Source organism: Myodes glareolus, chromosome 6 (assembly GCF_982192425.1).
Source record: "Myodes glareolus chromosome 6, mMyoGla1.1, whole genome shotgun sequence".
Taxonomy (NCBI): Eukaryota; Metazoa; Chordata; class Mammalia; order Rodentia; family Cricetidae; genus Myodes; species Myodes glareolus.
In genome coordinates this window covers 83,503,699-83,522,500 of record NC_142031.1, presented here as the reverse complement: position 1 = coordinate 83,522,500, position 18,802 = coordinate 83,503,699, and the positions used below count along the sequence as shown (strand labels likewise).

General features: G+C 48.0%; 1 protein-coding gene across 2 annotated transcripts in view; it reads left to right on the top strand.

The window, feature by feature from the left end:
- The first annotated feature begins 620 nt into the window (after positions 1-620).
- Epas1 (endothelial PAS domain protein 1) overlaps positions 621-18,802 on the top strand; it is an 82,165-nt gene continuing 63,983 nt past the window's right edge. The window contains exon 1 of one of the 2 annotated variants that reach the window (XM_048416338.3): positions 621-1,205. In XM_048416338.3, the coding sequence (XP_048272295.2) occupies positions 1,180-1,205 (26 nt within the window). In that variant the 5' untranslated portion in view covers positions 621-1,179. Of the gene's footprint in view, positions 1,206-8,517; positions 8,622-18,802 lie in introns of those variants that run through there. The other variant, XM_048416339.3, reaches the window with a different exon arrangement.

Genomic DNA, 18,802 nt, shown 5'->3' with positions numbered 1-18,802 from the left:
CACCAAAAAGAGCACACTGCCAAGGCAGGCAAACAGCACTGCGGTCGGAGTCCTGGGAATTATTCCCACCGACCGGAGGGAGCCACGCAGCTGAGGCAGGGACTCATAGAGGTACCCGGGAGCGGCGCCGCAGGTCCCCGGTCCCCGCTATGCGCTGGACCCCGGACCCCGCGCTCTGCCCTGGCTCTCAGGGAAAAGTGCAGATGAGAGGACGCTCGCGCGAAGGCACACTCTGGGCTCAATTAGCTGACCCCCGCTACTATTCAACTCCGCGCTAACTGGGCCTTTCCGCTCGGAGTCCCACTTAGCTACTCGCCACCAGGCAGACACAAAAACAAGTCGCTGACCTGCGGAAAGAGGAGGCAGGGCTAGGCGAGCGCCGGAGGAGCGCAGCCCCGGGGAAAGGGGCGGGCCGGGGTCAAGGCAGAGGCTGTGGCCGCGCCTCCCCATTGGCCAGGACGCGGTGGGCAGGCAGCCCGCGGGCGGGGGCGGAGCTTACGTGGCGCCCCGCCCAGGACCCGCCCCCAGCCCCACCCCCGGCCCACTGTGGGACTCCCGCTCCCCTCGCTCCCTCCCGCGGGCGGGCCGTCCGAGTTTTTAAAGTGGGCTGGCAGCTGAGGAAGCCGGACATTCGAGAGCGGCCGGTGCACAGCTTCGGAGTCCCCAGCGTTCCGCTCCAGGTCTCCTGAGGCGGCCGTACAATCCTCGGCAGTGTCCTGAGACTGTATGGTCATCTCAGCGGCCGCACTCGCCTGGCCCCGGATTCCTTGCAACTCGCTCTCTTCGAACCACTATTTTTTGTTTGTTGGTTGGTTGGTTTTGTTTTGTGAAATCCCAGAAGACTGACTCCTGTTCGCGGATAAACGGAACTTCAGGTCCCTTGTCGCTGCTCTTTCTTTTGGCGTCTTACAACCTCCTCCCACTCCTTTCCCCGGCCCCGCCTCCTCCTGCAGGTTCCTCCCCGTCACTCCTCTCTTCCCTCCTCCTCCTCCGCACCTAGCCAGCCGTCCGCAAACTTCCACCTGATTGTGCGGGACACTCGGACCTGCGAGCACTAAAGACCTTTCACACCTGCTGGGGCGACAGAGAACCGCCGAGGGCCAAAGCAAAGGCAGCGGCTGCAGCCCTTACGGGCCTAAGGACCCCAGGTGCTCCGGGTCTCGGAGGAACACGGCGACAATGACAGCTGACAAGGAGAAGAAAAGGTAAGCGGGCGTCAGAGCCGGCGACCTACTCGGTCCCAGGCAGTGGCGGAACTGCGCGAGGAGGGCGCGACCCGGGGCACTTTTGCAAGAGGGGTGCGAGAGGTCTGGGAGGCAGGAGGACCGCTCTTGGGGCGCGGGGGGCGGCTGAGAGAGCGAGCAGGTGCGGGCTTTAGGGACGCGGGAGCTTCGGCTTCGCAAAATTGAGTCGCGAACCCAATAGTTCAAGACCTTGAGACACAGGGAGATGACCCTGGAGGTCAGGGGTGCTTCCGCGGCGCCTTCCAAAGTCTGTAGTCCCCAGAACACCAAGTTTCCCCCAGCCAGTGGTTTGAAATATTTCTGGACCGATACCCTCGTCTTTCTCAGGATTTATCTGTTGGCGCAGCAGACACGCTTTTCTTTTCAAACTAAGACCCTCCAGGCTTTCGAAAGCGCTCCTATTCGGGCTGTACGCCCCAAACTAGCAAGGGACAGAGTGCAAAGCGCAACTCGGGGGCGCGCCCTGGCCCGAGGAGCCGGAACACGGCCAACTGTCCTGCTCCAAAAGGCCCTCAAGTTTTAGAATAGCCCCCCCCCCCCCGCCTTTGCTCTCCCTACACCTAGACTCCACCAGAGAGTGGGTAGTGACCTGGATTGCCCTGCGGGGGCAGGTGTTTTAGTGTGTAGAGAGGACGGCGACACCGGGCCTCTCCAAGTGTCTGAAGAAGACAGAGAAGGGCAGCCACGAAGGCTTGCCCTTGCGAACCCTTCCGCACTGGGTGAGAGGCAACTCCGGCCAACTCGCGCTGCCCTGAGTCTCCTTCAATCCGCCTCGGATCTGGCGACACCGGGCTCTCTCAGAGCCTGAGTGGGAGCGCACTATGCGGCCACGCAGACCTGAGTACACGCTCGCCCCCTGCAAAAGTTTATGGCTGATCACCTGGCCCTTTGCTCCTGTTTCGACCGGTGCAAGCCTTGTGCTAGAGCGTCCAGCACTGTGCTCCGAGATTTGGCTAGGGTGACCGGAATCGAACGCGTGACCGAAGAATGGTGCGAGCCATGGGACACCCACAGTCAGGCTAGTAAAGGACTGCACAGAGGGCTCAGCCTCAGAGCAGATTGGCTTTTGTTTGGACTTCCACTTAGGGACCCAAGCCAGGAACAGTGTATCCTCTGGTCGAAAGTGACGGCTCCCACCTCAGGGCACCGATAAGGATTTGATAAACGTGAGCGAATCGCACCCGTCCTGGCGGGGCGCCCGCGCCCTGAGCTGGCGGATCTCTGGGTGACGGGAGTGGGGGGGGGGGGGGGTGCAGAGTCCCGTTCTGGATTTCCCATTGTCATCCACCATACAACTCTGGGGTGTTGTGTCCTTTGAGGGTAGAGAAGTAAGGGGAAAGATTCAAGCTGTAAAACCAATCAGAATGCAATCATAAACTATCAAAACCGCGTAGTTAGACAGCCCAGAGCCACCAGGGGAACTTGCTGCCCATTTTATTACTCCGGTGCCTGTGGGTGATTGTCGCATTTGCAGAGAAGAGACCTGATGGTGATCAGTGCGAAGTGTCATCTTGCTCTTAGCTCTACCAATCACTGGGAGAAACCGGGTTTAGTGGGCAAAGCTATTTCCTTACCCGTTTTCACAGCCTCCTTAACAGAGGGTTGTTGAAGAGTATGGGAGTCCCAGTAGGAGCAAAGTTGCATAATGACACAAAAATTATCGATGAGAGCGGCCACTTTAAGAACCAGTGAACTGCGGCCTTGTGAACCCCCTAGGAGGTCGCTGTAGGTAGCAGTGCCCTAGTGATAGCACCCGCGGGTGTGTGTGTGTGTGTGTGTGTGTGTGTGTGTGTGTAAAGGAAAGGCAGGGCAAGTCTGTGGAAGTCCCTCAAGGCCCAATTTCTGTTAGGATAATAGTTTGGAGACTCTGATCGCGTTGGCTAGCTTCTTGGAGCACTGAGATTAAAAATTGTGAAGCAGGGCCTTGAAAGCTGGTATCCCTTAAGTGGCTGCCGGAAGCTTCCCAGAGTGGCTCATGAAAACATGAGCTGCAGGGTTTCCTAAACTGGTAATTCCGTCCACTGGTGGTTCTGAAAGATTTGTATTTTTATTGGTTTAAAAGCTGTTTCTTCTTCAGAACATAATTGAACATTTGCATGTTTTTCATTCTAGAAACAGCCCCTCAAGAAGCCAGAAGGATTGTTTTATTCCCAGACATCCCTGTGTGGGTGGATATGTTTATCCATAATAATTAAGAGCCAAGTTTTTAATTGTTGACTGACTAACAGGCTTTGGGGGAACCATGATCAGCTCTCTCGAGTTTAGATGAAGGGGTTCCTGACTCTAGGAAGGGCTAAGTGTGGATGTTCTCAAGTGGAGGTTTGCAGAGCAGAACAATTAAGATAAATGGAAGTGAGGTCCTCACATGTCCAGGAATCCAAGTCCAGGCCTAGGCCAGACTCTGGTCCAGGGACTTTTCAGGAGTGCTCTTTTGCTAGGGGCAAGGGTGCACAAGGAATTGGAGACACTTGGATCTTCACGTTTTCCAACTGTGGCTCACGTCTCACGCCTGCAGGAAAATGAAACCAAAGTCCATCATTTGTCCAAGTCAAGGAAACATGATGCTGGATGGGTTTCTCAGGCTGAAACCTATTTTCTAGTAACACCTGGCAGCATTTTTCGTTGAATTACCAGAACTAGAGAATGCTCGAGAACTGGTGTATAACACTGTCAGTCAGGGCACTTCATACAGCGTTCACGGAAATTTAGAAGGTGTCATGACAGCAGGCTTTATGTTTGTTTGTTTGTTTGTTTGGTTGGTTGGTGTTGCTTTATTATGGGGCTTTAAGATTATTTTATAAAAAAGCATGGAAGCCATAAAAATTATTTTCTCTTTCTGGATAAGGCCCAGGAATGGTAAAGCATCTCCCTCCTCACAAGGAAAATCGGTGCTGATAAGAAGCAGAATGTCAGCGCATTACAGCCAGTTAGTATGCGGCCCGCAGAGCCCCCAGCCCTGATGCGCTTCTAGCCACCGAGGATTTCCAAGGAGCCAGTGCAGCTCACCACCACCACCAGACCCCTGGACCTTCAAAACAGGGATTTCCTTTCCTAGATAATTGCAAGAGCCTTCCAGCTGTGGCAGAAAAACTGCCTACCAGTCAGTTGGCACTGCTTTCTGTATCTGCCAACTCTGGGAAACGTAGATCCAATGCTCGATGGTTTTCCTTTATTTCGAGTAGAAACAAACAAAACAAAACAAAACTATTACTCAGACTTCACTGAGCAAAACCATAGCAAGGCCCTCCTCAGTTCCTGCGGGTAGCAAGTTGCTTTGTGAAGTGGAGAACATTCCACAGCTACCAGACTGTTGTGTGGCCCCATTAGGCATTCTCACAGGGTGAAAGTCGTGAGATGAAAACAGCCTACTTTATTTACCTTGGAAATCAGTGTCTCTGTCACTGCTTCTGTGTGTGCGTGCGTGCGCGCGTGGTGGTGATTTCCAGTATTCTAGGAATCTATGGCGTAAAGTGTTCAGAGAAAGAAGGAACAAGCAAGTAATTCTTCATGCCCCAGGATGGGGACCTTTAAAAGTACTTGTGACTCTTTCAAAGTTTAGGCTTTTCCTCTTTGAGGAAATCTTTCCTGTTCAGCACTTATCATTTATTTGCTTTTTTATTTTTTAAGATCTCCCCCAGTTCTGTCCTATATCAATATAATAGCTCCCTCTCCCTTTTACCCTGAGGGAGCTTTCTTCGTTTTAAGTCCTGACCAAACTAAGGAAAGTTTTGCAGTGCACAAACTCCTGAACTTTTACCCTGCTGCTGAGTCAGCACCGTTTCCTCCCAGGACCTACCTATTCTTTACCTGTGGTCCCCACTCCAGCCCCATGCTGTCGACCCTTGTGATGATATTCATGCACGATATTAATCAGCAAGGCACAATGGGCAGAGCAAACACTCCTAGTCTGGAAAGAAATGCTGAAAACTAAGGAATGGGGAATAGGTTCCATACTGCCAATTGCTTGGTCTGTACTGGGAAGCAGAGAGAACCACACAAGAAGTCTTAGGTGTCATCACCCATCATGACTTTTCTCTTGTAGGGTTCAAATATTTGAAACTAAAGAAAAGAAACTCTCGAGTGACATTTCATTTGGTAACAGCACACATCATTATCTAGACACATTGGTGTTAAGTGGGGGAATCTGGCTCACAGTGCCCCTGAAAGATATATAAAAAGATATAGAGATAGATAGATAGATACTGGACACCAGCATATACTGGATCCCGGAGACAGCCCATGGTAGAAGTTAGCACTTGGGGGTAGTATAAGTAAACACACGGAGGCCTAATTTAACAGATACACACACTTGCTTTGGGTGAAGACGATGGAGGGAGGACCTGTAGGCCTCCACAGTGACAGCTAGAGGTTTCCGCTTCCATTGAGGACAGCTGTGGAGTTGACTGTGAAAAGTCCATAAAGGCTGAAAAGGGACTGGGCTCTTCCCCTAAGCTCTGCTAAACTGGCCTCCTGTAGTATTCAGTGTCTAAAATTCTACTAAGTGCATGTTTGCTTCTTTTGACTTTTTTTATGTTCTTTTAAAGTTAATCTCGATCTCCCTTGAGGACTGACCCCAGAACTTTGTACATGCTGGGCAAGCATCCTCTGCCCCCATCCCTTGCTCAGCTCCTAGCAGCCTTTCAGAGGCGCTGTCATCTGGAAGAGGCAAGGCCTTCTTCCTGGTTGGCTTGTTTAGCAGCCTAGAGCTGCCCTGAGTTTTAGGATCTTTCCGCGGAGGCTGCAGGCTGCCTGGGCCTATGTTTCAATGCTAGTGTCTTTGTTATCTTGGGGAGGGCAAGAAAAGAGATTTGCACTCACATTGTCCATTATTCTCCGCCCTTTGGAGATTCTTTTGTATCCCAGAAATGGATGAGTTCTAGGAGAAGTGAGCCTGCTGTGTGAGGGAGGACAAGACAAAAAGGTGCGCACTCAGTCTCACTGTGCCAGCCAGCCCTGTCCTTAGAACTTTACATGGATTAACTTTCCTAATCCCTGTACCAGCCCAGTGAGATAAGCCCTGTCATTATCCCCGCTTCACTGATGGGAACTCAGGTACCGCGAGGTTGCTGCCCCGCGTCCCAGGCAGTAGAGCAGAGAGCTGAGCCTCCACTTGGGCAAAGTATCTCCAGAGTCCACAGTCTTACCAACCGTTCCGTGCCTCCTGGCCTTCCCTAAGAGGCCCATAAAGCACTTAATACCATGTGTGAATGTGGTAAGCACTCTATAAATGATAACTTCTTTTGTTGTTGTGTTTATAATTATTATAATGACTTTCTCTCCTGTGACTCATCCCTTGTATCAAACCCCACACACAGGCAGGCACTAAAGAGCCAAAGGGTATTCCTGGAACTCCCGGAATCTCTTCTTATTTTTTTTTTATAGATCTTTTTCCCCTCACCTTGAACAGGAGACAGTTCTCTACTGCCCCTAGAAGTTCAAAGCTTTCCACCCACCCTTTGCTGGTGGCAAGACTTCAATAACTGCTCAGTCCTTCAGACTCCATTGTGCGGGGACCTGTTAGGTGCTCTTCCTCTGTGGCTTCTGAAGAATCATCTACAAATCAAGATGCACAGGACTTCCTCTGACTCTTTGATCTTTTGAAATTGCCAGCACAGGAAGGAAAGAATGAATGGGGGGGGGATAAAGAATGGTTATGATTGTTGTGATCATATTTTGTGTTTTTATAGAGTCCTATCTGGTGAGCAGCACCAATCCCTGTACTAAGAACCTTGAGGTCTTTTGGAGTTTCCTTGTCACAAACCATGATTACCCTGAAACATATTATAGCCGGGGGAGAAGCCACCATAGCAACAGTTGTGTGTGTGTGTGTGTGTGTGTGTGTGTGTGTGTGCGTGTGTGCGTGTGTGCAGTGGTTGTGGTGGGGCACCTGTGGATATTTACAGCTAGCAAGACTTGCAGTTTTCAAGTAGAGTTTGCAGTTTGGTGTCATTTGTCTGGTCTTGTTAGTTAAAAGGCACAGAAACTGATCTGAAAGTGTGCAATTGAGAAAAACGTCGAAGTCCTTTGAGATCCCCCAAACCAAAGAGATAAGTGTGACAATGACCCAAGTGTAATTCTGGTTTGCTTATGACCTCCAATACATCCTTAAGGCTCCTTTAATATAGTGTCGCTTACCAGAGAGCACAAACTCTTTTAAGGTTATGAGTAATCTGTATGCCAGATCCTAGGAAGTAGGTGCTTTCTCAAACAGAATGAGGTTTCAGAAAGAATGGCTTGCTGGTAAGTAAAACAACCACATTAAGATGTGTGTGTATGTGTGTACGCGTACACATGTGTGCACGCTAGAGAACTAACTCAACACTAAGAGCACTTACTGATCTTTCAGAAGACCTGGGTTTGGCTCCCAGCACCTATGTGCTCATAATTGCCTCTAAATCCAGCTCCTAGGAGATCTGACACCCCGCCTTCACAGGCACTGCAGTCACCTACACATGCCCCCCTATAATTAAAAAAAATGTATATATATATCGACCTATAGTTTTTCTAATTCCACAGAGTCATGGAAAGGGACCTCTGGAACTTTCCTATATTCCTCTAGTGACTCACTGCACTCCACCCACTGTCACTCTTCTAGTGACAACTTCCAATTGAAAAAAACTTAAATGTCATAAGTAAGCGCTAGGAATCAGAAGATTCATGACTTCCACCTGGTTAGACTATGTGACCAACCATGTAGATACAAACATGGATCTACTCTGTTGCCCTGTTGACTGTGAGAGTCATGAGTTCTCAACCTGTGGATCTCGACACCTCTAGGGATCAAATGACCTTTACACAAGAGTCACCTAAGACCATCAGAAGACAAATTTGCATTAGGATTCATAACAGTAGTACAATTACAGTTATGAATTAGCAGCGAAGTAATTTTCTGGTTGGGGGTCACCACAACGTGAGGGACTGTAGTAAAGGGTTGCAGCATCAGGAAGGTGAGCACCCCTGGTTTAGAGGCTGAGTTCTGCTGCCACACTGTCTACTCCCAAATGCCAGGGAACATCCACTGTCGCTCTTACATGTAAGTTAGGATTTTCATGGCCTCCTTTGGTCTCTTGTTGGTTTGAAGTGCATAGTTAGTTGGCCTCTAACTGTGGGAAGTAGGTAGTTTGCTAAGAATAAAAGGATACATAGGATCCATCTAAGAAAATTCATAAGTCCTTTAAAATATGTCAACTATAGTATATGATTTGGGACTGGTGATAATTTAAACCACGATGCTGTGTGTCCAGCCATGTAGTGTTCTCTCTGTCTTCTGAAGGTCCTGCGAATGAATACACATTCACTCGTGGTTAGAGACTCTGACTGTCGTCTGTGTGAGCGTCGTCCTGACTGCCTCTGGTAGAAGATGGGGAAACAAGAACAGTATGTTATCGTCTATTTGCATTTGGGAAACAGAGCTGCTGAAAGAACCGAACCACGCCATCTGAAGCCAAACCTAGAGGTGGATCTAGGTGTGGCAGGGCTGGGCCCCAGGACACCGCCTCAGGCTCCTGGTTTGGTTTGGTTTGGTTTGGGGGGGGCATAGTCAGGGAAGCAACTCAAACTGCAGCACTAGCTCCTCTCATTACTAATGAGTAATTACAGCAAATATTTACTGGCCTCCTTCCTACCTTTACGACTTCCTGTTGCTGAAGCACTTTGGAGTGTTGAGAAAGATTGTTCTGGAAAATACGTCATACACGGTTGCAGGAAAAGAGTGCCTTTCAGCGTACACACACACACACACACACACACACACACACACAGTCACTTGGCTTTGCTTATATTCTGTGTTGGAATAACAGAAAACGATACCTTCAAGGGGCTGAGAAGCTTACTTTTTCAGAACAAAGTTTTAAAAATCAATTCTCAACTCCTGGGTGAATGGGAGAAGCAGACATGATGTTTGTAGAGCACCCTAGAAATAAGACTGTGCGTGTTTATAAAGTAAAACATTGGATAGCCATTTCATAAATACTTTTATGACCGTACAACTGCTACAATATTTTTTTAAAAATGAAACTATGACCTTATAGTGCTCTCTGAATGAAAACAGTAGTGCTTGATAGAGTAAATCAAGATATATAAAATATGCCATATGGGCAGTTCCCCAAGTTCCAGAACTTGCAATATTGTTTATTTCCTATATATTTAGTTGTTTTTTTTTTTAATCGGCCCAGTGCAATAGCTTTCTCAGTAAGTTTCTGTGAGCCACTGTACCCTTGTGTTTCTCTCTGGTGTGTCCAAGAGTTCTCAGATGCTATTTTAGAATGACAGCCTTCACTCCAGGCCTGGCTGAGGTCGATGGAGCTAATTTTGGTGCCTAGGGTAAAGGGAGAGAGAGAGAGCATGTGCAGAGCCAAAAGGCTTTCTTGTCCCAGGCTTAGAGCAGTGTGGTGTTACCAGACACACCACATTTCACCTTTAAAGCCTTTATTTGTGTGCTTGCACAACAAATGTTTACCTAGGTATTCAGATAAGGAAAATATGAAGGTCACATTTCACTGGTGACAAGGGAGTGTCTATAATTGTAACCATATCACCGTGTAGCAGAAGTCTCTTCTATTCTATACCCAGGACTTAAGGGAATTAATGGTGGGAGGGGCATGGAAGTCAAGGCCCATCTCAGCTTCTCTTTCTGGCTTCATTACTGACACTACGCTGTTTTGGCTCAGCCAATGTGCCCCACCCATTTGGTGAAGCCAGAAGGAATTCTAGTGCCCTCTGTGGGAATCTGTGGCCCCATTCTAGTCATTTGGACTAGATAGAAATGGATTGCCCATACATTTACTTAGGAAAAGCCCTGGCACTGGCATGGTTTGCCTAGGCTAATGAAGACGGTTACATGGTACCAATACTTCCCTGTTGTCCTGGGAGCACAGCCAATTTCCTTTGTGGCAAGGGGGTTCTGTGCAGACTTGGGCGTTTCTCTGAAGATATCCAAGGATTAGCTAGATACCCAGAGCCTAAATGAAGAGGTAGCAGCTTGACCCAAAGTCCTTTCCAAGGGGAGTCTATGCGATGGTTGACTTTGCTGGCAATGAGGAGCCCACCCAGATCTCCCGTTTGCTCCACTCACTATTACCCATGACGCCTCCTGAGTTCCAGTCACAAGTTTCTCTCCTCTGCCACAAAGGCATTGCCGTCATACTCATTCCTACCTGTTTCTTTACATTAGCCCATGCCTGGTTGGCTTTCCTCTCTGCCTAAATGGCTCACACTTTTCCATCCATAGGCCCAAGTGCTCTTCCTTTAATAGAATCCCACAGTCATTTTCGCTCTGCCACCTCCCCTCCACTTGCTATTAGCTTCTGCTCATGTTTGCCAGAGATGGTTATGTTTCCTTGTTATCTAATGACATTTTATTTGTTCTTGCCTTTCCAAGAAGATTGCACGTTGCCCAAGAGCAGGAATGTCTGATTTTCGATATGGCCTATAAAACCTTGATCCTTTCTGTTTCTCCCTAAAATCATGTTCCATTAAAAAAAAAAAAAGTTACCGACTTGCTTTGTTGATGCCCCCTGGGTTAGTTATAAAGCCCTTTTCTTGGACTCAGCTGTCTCCATTCACACAACTTCCCTCCATGGGTTTCTGCTTAGTAAGAACAAAAAAGAAAATAATGGGGGAGGTCATGGACCAGATGAACATTATTTGCTATCAAATGCAGGATCAGGCAGGTTAGTATGTCAATGCCTCACATCCAAGATATACGGTATTCTCAGGCAAATGCCAGCTAGGCGGTAGAATCCCCCGTTAACTCAGAAGTTAACCTGTTGCCTGATAGGAGGTTGTGCAGCTAGATACCAGCTCTCAGAGGGCTTCTTCCCTGGAAAGCCTCCTCTGGTCAGCGGCACACTGCAACCCTGTATCAAGCTGGTCTTCAGTCTGAATTTTTTAATTGCATAATTATTTTAAAACTTCCTTTCTTATCTCCATTTTAGGTGTTCTGTAGTCGTTTCTAGAAGGAATTCAGGAATATGGGCACCATAGTGCAGAGAGATGGAAAAACACAGGCTCAGATCAGTTTAACCCATCTGTATTTGATAACCATCACGCAAGTGATGAGGTTTGTGGTAATGGTGGCCTTGTACTGAGCATGTGTGTTTACAGGGCTATCTACTAATCTGGGGGGCTGTGCTGCACAGAAAGATCACAATGAGGCATTTGACCTGCTCTGGCCTCTTCAAATGACTTGTGTGTGGTGGTTGACATTGATGGGTATCCTAGCTGCATCTTTAGGATGCTGCCATCTTGTTATGGAGGGGAAAAAAAAGCTAGCCCAGATAAAGCTTTGAGCCAGAAGCAGAAAATGGTAGGAACTGAGAGCTCTTGTTGTGCAGAGTTAAAAAGGACTTGATGATTTGAGAGGAGAGCATCACTTAAGACATCAGTCTTGAATGTTAGAATCTGGTTTGCACAGGCAGCAACTATAGGCTGCTCCAATGGAGATGGACTAGGAATGAGCAGATGGCAAGGCAGAAGTACACAGGCCAGGGCTGGCAAGTGCCTCTCCCAGTGCTGAATCAGTAGCTCTTATAATAGAAGAGATGGGGCCTGGGCCTGTCCTAGGAAATTTGGGGACGGGCCTTCTCGAGTCTGGTGATGAAATCTTTAGCCTTCCTCTTTGGGGACAACAGAAGCTGTTCAGGGCACTGTCATTATCCTTCTCCCGAGAGCCAAGCTGGAGTGTGAACACCTAGGACTGACCGAAGGAAGCCTTGCTGGTCCTCCGTAACAGCGACCTCAAGCACTTTCCTGTTTTGCTTGCACAACTCCTTAGGAGTAATAGGTGCTCGAGTTCAGAAAGGGAATGAGCTGCTATTTCCCGAAAATGGCAATGCCCCACATGCTCATATTCTTCCTCTGGTGGCAAAGCCTTTGTCCCCTGAGGGATTTGGTGAGGTCACACATTCTACCCCTTATTGCCATTTTTCATTAGAGAAAGATAAGGCATCCACCACGTGAGGGAGTTCCACAGCCAAGGCCGCATCAGACCATTCCTTGTCAGTTTCTACTGGTAGCTCTTCATCACACATCCCGCCCAGATGCTCTGGCCAAGTGGCTCTGTGACCTTCTCCTTTTCTGCTATGTAGCCACACCACTCCCTAAAACCCAACTCTGATGTTCTGGGTCTGACGGTGCCAGAAGAGTGGGGAGAAAAAAGGAATCGTCTTTCGGAGTCACTGGGTGGACAGTCGGAGCCCTTTCCTCTTCGCCAGCAGGTGTGACCTTCCCCCTGGAGGAATTTAGAAGCACTTAAGGTCACAGATGAACATTTGTGGGCCAGAAGTCAGTCAAAGATCCCAAATCCCTGGACAAGATCCCACTCCAGGGACAGCAGAGGCCAGCAACTCAGATCCTAGTTACGCTAGCTTACCCTGCCTGTGGCTCTTCAAGGGAGGCTATATAGCTCCTGAATGCTTTGCGCTTTAAATTTTAACCTCTCGACGACAATTGTATGTCTCAGTTCTTTTCTGTCCCCTTTTCTGTGGTCGGTAAGTGGTTGCAGAATGGAGAAGCCGCTGTTCAGTCCTGGCAGGTTGGTTAGGCCAGTGGTTTGCTTTGATGTGAGTGCTGTGTGAGCATCATGCCTGAGCCCAGAGATGAGTCTTCTGGATCAGGGAGCTTTAATCACCTTACCAGAACCAGAAAGGGACAGAAGGCAGCGGAGCCTTGTAGCACAACGCAAACCGGTCCTTATCCATGTGCCAACTGAGACCTTGGGCATTCCTCTGGAAGGCTCGGGAAAACTCTATGAAACCCTAAGACCACAGGGTGCCATGTTCTCAGATCTTGCCACACTATGCAAGTCTAGCATCCACATTTTCATCGCTCCTTACAGGCATCAGAAAAGAAAAAGGAAGTCATCTTAGCCAGGTTCACCTGTGACTAGACATCTACCAACCTGTGAGTCATTTCATGTCTATGCAACTGTGTTTATTTCCTAAATATAAGGTTTTTTAATGTTCCCAAAAAAAGTATGTGTATGCACATGTGTTTTTATGCATGCAAAAGTATCTGCAGAGACCAGAAGAGGGAATTGGATTCCCTGGAGCTGGAATTACAAGTGGTTGCAAGCCACCAGGCATGGGTGCTTGGAACTGGGCCTGGATCCTCTGCTAGAGGCTACGTGCTCTTAACTGATGAGCAGTCTCACTAGCTTCCATGTTCACTTTCTTTTCCAAAGTAAAAGGTCCTTTTAAAAAAATCCACCTTTGCTTATCTGAAACTCATAGCAGGCTCTGTCTGGTCTTGGTCAGTGAGATGCTAGGGTCTAGGTATATCTCAAGCCAGTGTGGTTCTCATGCGCTCTAGCTAGGTCAAGGCTGTGGGGAGAATCAGAGGACTAGAACCAGGCAGCTGTCTGAGTGGCTGAGCCAGCTCTTAAGCACATTAGAAACTGTTTTTCATCTAAATCGACAGGTGCCTCGTGGCTCTAGCCACCTGTATGTAGTCCCTTGTATGGGAACAAACATCACTACAAGGGTGGTGACTTCACCTTAATTCTCCTTGAGTTAGGTCTCTAGGGCCCTTGTTTATTTTGGGGAGTGACAAGCTTTCACCCACTTGAATTCCTTGGCCTCCAAATAGCGTCAGAATGACCACAAGCTTTTTGTGTTTCTTTGCTTTTGTTTTGCCAAGCAGATTCTAAACGCTCTTGGTGCCCCCTTCTCTTGTTTTGTGTCCTTGGCAAAGCCTGCCTCCCCATGAAGCTCAAAGACACTTTCAGCAGTCATTAGGAGCCGGAAAGACTGTCCTATATTGCTCTCTGGTTTGTGTGACCTAGGATGGAGATTCCACCGCTCTGTGTGTTTCCCATGAGTGCTAGATGTATGCGTGGCTCTCTCGAATATCATTATGGGATTAAAACCAGGTAATGTTTTAATAAGACCGCATATTTTAAAAGTCTACTTAAAAGCTCACTTTGTCAGCATTATCTCAATGGAAAGAACTTTGAAAAGTATAAAGTACAAACCTTCAAGGCATTGTAATTAAAAGGCCCTGCAATATAATCATTAGGCATATTATTACCTCTTACAGGGAACCGACTGCAGTTGTAAGCCTTGGGAGAGTCTAAAGGAGACTCTGGTCTCCAGGTTCCTAAGCGGCCCTCTGCTCTGTCTGGGCTTTTTGGGCCTGTGGGCTCTTGCCAATCGTGACACTGAGTTCAGTGATATTTTTGTCCATACCCTGAGAGTGAGGAAATCTGATTAGCACCAAGGGACTGAAGAAAGTCCTAGTAAGTATCAGATCATACGCCCTCCATGCTTGCTTTGTTTCTCCTCAGCTGCAGGGGAGGAGAGGTCACAGGTCAGTGTTCATGTCAAGGATGAGGATCCCTTGACGTAGCATACCTAATCTGTAGACGACAGGACTGCTGGGGCCGCAGCCGCGCAGGCTCTTCTTGTCGCTCTATGCCAAAGAGGATGAACACAGCGTAGAAACAGGTGAGTATGGACAGCTGAAAGCAACCTTGGTCTCCTGAGTTGCTGGACGTGAGAATGAGGCTGTGGATGCAGAGGCCTGCTGGGCTACACACTGACCATGGGATTTGGCAGGTCACTCGGCTCTGGCCTCAGACCTGTCACCATCAGTAACATGTCTGCACCACATACCTCCGTGCTTGCTTTTCCTTCAGCCACGCCCGGGAGACTGACCAGCTGACCTCAGGTCTCAGCTTAAATATCGCCTCCTTAGGGGAGCCTTTTGTGACTCCTTCACCTGACCTCTAGCCCTGTCCCATTTCTCTTCGAGATGCTGCCCACATGCTGTCATTTACATATTTGCTTATGGCTGTCATGACTCCCCTGCTGGGGTGAAACTCTGGAGGTGCAGGCTCCACACAGGCCTTGCTTACCCTCTAGTGCTGGACGGTTAGAATAGAGCCTGCGTGGAGAAATATTCATTCTGTGAAATAACTGTGCTATTACTGCTGGGGCGTCGCCCTCAGCATTACCACTACTTATAATTGTCTAGTGTTTAATGTTTTCCTAAAGCTGATTTTGTTTTTATTTTCAGAGGTAGGTTCTTGCTATGTAGCCCATGCTGGTTTCCCGTGTTCTAGGATTACATGGATGCCACCACACTTGACCCTCTCCAAAGCTCTTGATGGAAACATAAGGAATTGTCATTTTTAGCTTATAGATGATGTAATTCAGACAAAAGAGTGTAATGACCATGGCATGACTTGGCTGCGCCTGTATTAATAGATTCCTAGCCCCAGACTATTCGCAAAGACCCGCGCTGCCTCTCTTGGCACCTTAGTTTTCTGTTGTGGCGATGTTATTGTTTGTCATATTTGGCAATGTTTACACCGGACAAGTAGGGACCATTGTGTGCTGGTAGTGTCTGGGAATGCACAACCAAGTCTCGGGGGAATGGCCACTGCCGTTCTTACCACAATTAGAAATTGTCAGGCCAGGAGCAACAGTGGGGTAGGTGCTGCCCCTGCACCGCAGGTTCTGTGTCTCCATGGGGTGGGGATCCTAGCACTACAACCCCATGAATGCTCCTTGAAGTACGGACTTTCTTCAGGGGAAGATGTTCTATGTTTAGTGAGTTTTCTGAGAAGAGGTGGGTATTGGCCAGCTAGATGACCATCCCTGGCCTCAGTTTCCCTACCTTCAAAATGAACCAGTAGGTGGGAACCAGAGCAGAAAACCTCATAGCTCTTTGAGGTTCCAGCTCTGCTCTGAAGGGGGTTTCAGCGATCTGGCCTCCTGTTTCCAGGGAAGTTGAGGATTGTTGGCAGGAGCTGAAGAAGTCTCTCCATCCTTAGAGCTCTTCCTCTCCAAAAATATATTCCATTCGATCAGGAGTTGCTGCTGGCCTGACTCAGCTCATCTCTGTGAGCGCAGCAGGACTAACATCCTACCCCCCCCAAAAAAAAAACAAAACTGAGTGAGGCGTGATATGTGATGTGAAAGAGGGTCCCCAGAAAGAGACAACTGAATGTCCAGGAGGAGCCGTGTCTCCATCTCCTGGTGATCCAGGCTGGCTTCGGGGGCGAGAGAGAGCACCTACATTGGAACATGGATGCTCTGACGCCGTCACTCTACAGTGGTGGGATGTGGCCTCTGCACCTCTGTTTTCATATCCCTACAGTATATAAACCACTGCAGAGGAAGGGCCACCACTACTGTGACTCCTATGTGTGAATATGTATGTTGTGCTCAGGCCTAATGCTGACACGAACTGATTGGCGCAAGCAGCCTGAAAATACTATGTCCTTCAGCCTGGAACATCGAGGCAGAAGTGAGCTGGAAAGCCCATAAGGCCTTGAGAGAAAGGCTTATAGTATTGAATGAAGTCATGCTGCCCTGGGGGAGGGGCTAATCATGCTGTAGGACAGAGGTGAGTCACAGTGCAAGAGTGTTGGGGAGTCACCTTGAACTTGGGCCAAAAAAGTAGAAATATTGGGACTCGCGTTTATCTGCCTTCTATCAGGTACATCAAGTTCTGGACGGCCACCCACTGGCCAGAGACATGATGTGGCCGGCTCTGCTCTGCCGCCCGCCCTGGGAAGGCTTTCTGCTGGCTTCAGCCCCGCTGAGCAAAGTCCGCTTGTTCGCTGGAGTTCACACAGAATCCTTGCCAGGCCTGCCCAGAATCCTGTCTCCTCTGACTTCCTGTGTTCTTGCATAATATTTCCTTGCCTCTTGAATGGCTGGCCCCAGTGCGGGGGCAGCTCCCGGGTCCCGCTGATGGAGAGTAGGATGTGGAGGGAGGATGGGTGGCATTTGCATCTGACCCGTGGGTGCCCTGGGTCCTGGTGGTTGAGGGCCACGGAGGCAGAGCCCCTCGAACTGCTTGATGTAAGATTTTAGCAAGAAGGGATTTAGGGGACACTGCAGACATATCCACACACTCACTTGCACATGGCAGTACCTCCATCTTATGTTCATAAGTCATCACTCCTGTAAAATTGTTAAAGTAGCTAAATTGTTTTCTTCAGATCATAAAAAATATGAATTATTCCCATAAAGTCACCATATAAGAAGCCTAAAGGTGAAAATCACCAAAATTCTATCACCTCACGATAACAAGTTCCATTAACATGGAGAATCTAACTTCCTCCATGTCAGAATCACTGATCGTGGCCGTGGGACATCAGTATTATCAGCTGTATTCAGTTCTGCTCAGAGGCACGGCTTCATGAAACCCCTGTTCGGTGCATTCCAGGCCCAGCAAGCAGTGGTAACCAGCGCACCAATTGTTCTCAAGCCTGGAAAGCAATGTCCCTCTTGAAGTTGTGACCAATATGCTGGTATCACAGAAACAACTGCAAAATAAAAGATTATGTGCCTGTGTAGGCCTTTCTGTAGGCTTCGAATAATTCACATGATTAAATGGGAGGAGGCTGTGCCAGCGACAGCTCCAAGGGCTGGGCTAGGTCTCACTTTGGGGAAAATGATCTCTCAGGAGGACCACGTGTGCCTTAAGCAAGGAACCCACTAGCAGGTAGAGCAAGTTTTGCTTTGGTGGTTTTCCCATCCCAAGATTTCAAAGAAGTTCCATTTAATTTTCCTTGGCAACCACCCTTCTGAAAATGTGTAACACAATCCATATCTTTAAAGAAGTGCCCTTTCCTTGTCCGGTGTTGTTATTATATGAGAACTTGGAATCATTCATAGTGTCGTTCAGATTTGCTTCTAATGTGATTATTGAAAACAAAAACATGCTATAGATTCAGGGTTTCTACCTTGCCTCTGAAAACGGTACTTTCTTGAGGGCAGTGATGAGCATTTACACCCTACATGCTGAAAGGGTGGCAAATCCGCGGTATGCATCTACACAATGAACGCTCCTGTACTGGACATGGGTGTCTGTCCATAGCATTGGTCTATTTCAATTGCCCCTTAAACTGGATAAACTGTCTCCAGAATTGGTCCTGCCAGGGTCTCACGAATTGCTAGGAATGTGTTCTACCATGGAACTACATCCTTGGCCATATATATATATATATATATATATATATATATATATATATATATATCCAAAAGTTGCCGTTTGAGACTGGGCTTAATTACTTTGCCATTCGGAATTGTTTGTAAGGTTTGCTTTTGAGTCAAGACAAGTTGTTTCCTAGACTCCCTGGCTTCAACCTTTTACCTAAATCAAAAGGCAGGAGAACAGTCTCAGCTTAAGCACGTCTACTTTAAACTTCTCAGGCATCTCTTAAAACAGAAACTTGCTACAAAATTTGGCACCAGTAGACTGCAAGGATTTACCTCATTTTGTTGATAGTTGCCTGCAAATGATCTATTGTAACAATTTGCATAATTACAGTCTCTCTGTCAACTTATTCACCCTGCACACCCTATTCTAGATTTACTGGCCAGACTGTTATTACATCAAATTCCTTGATGCTGTATTCCTGAGGAATGATGGAACTAAGAGTTAGAGAGAAGAATTAATGATCTTTGTCTGCTTCTCAAAATCTTCTCTAGGGACTAATTTAGCGAGTGATTTTTGAGACTGCTCTCTTTACTCGGTCAGTACCTGATTTTGCTGGGTTCCTGGCCACTCATGCACATTTGGGAAGCAGGAAGGGGCAAGAAGCC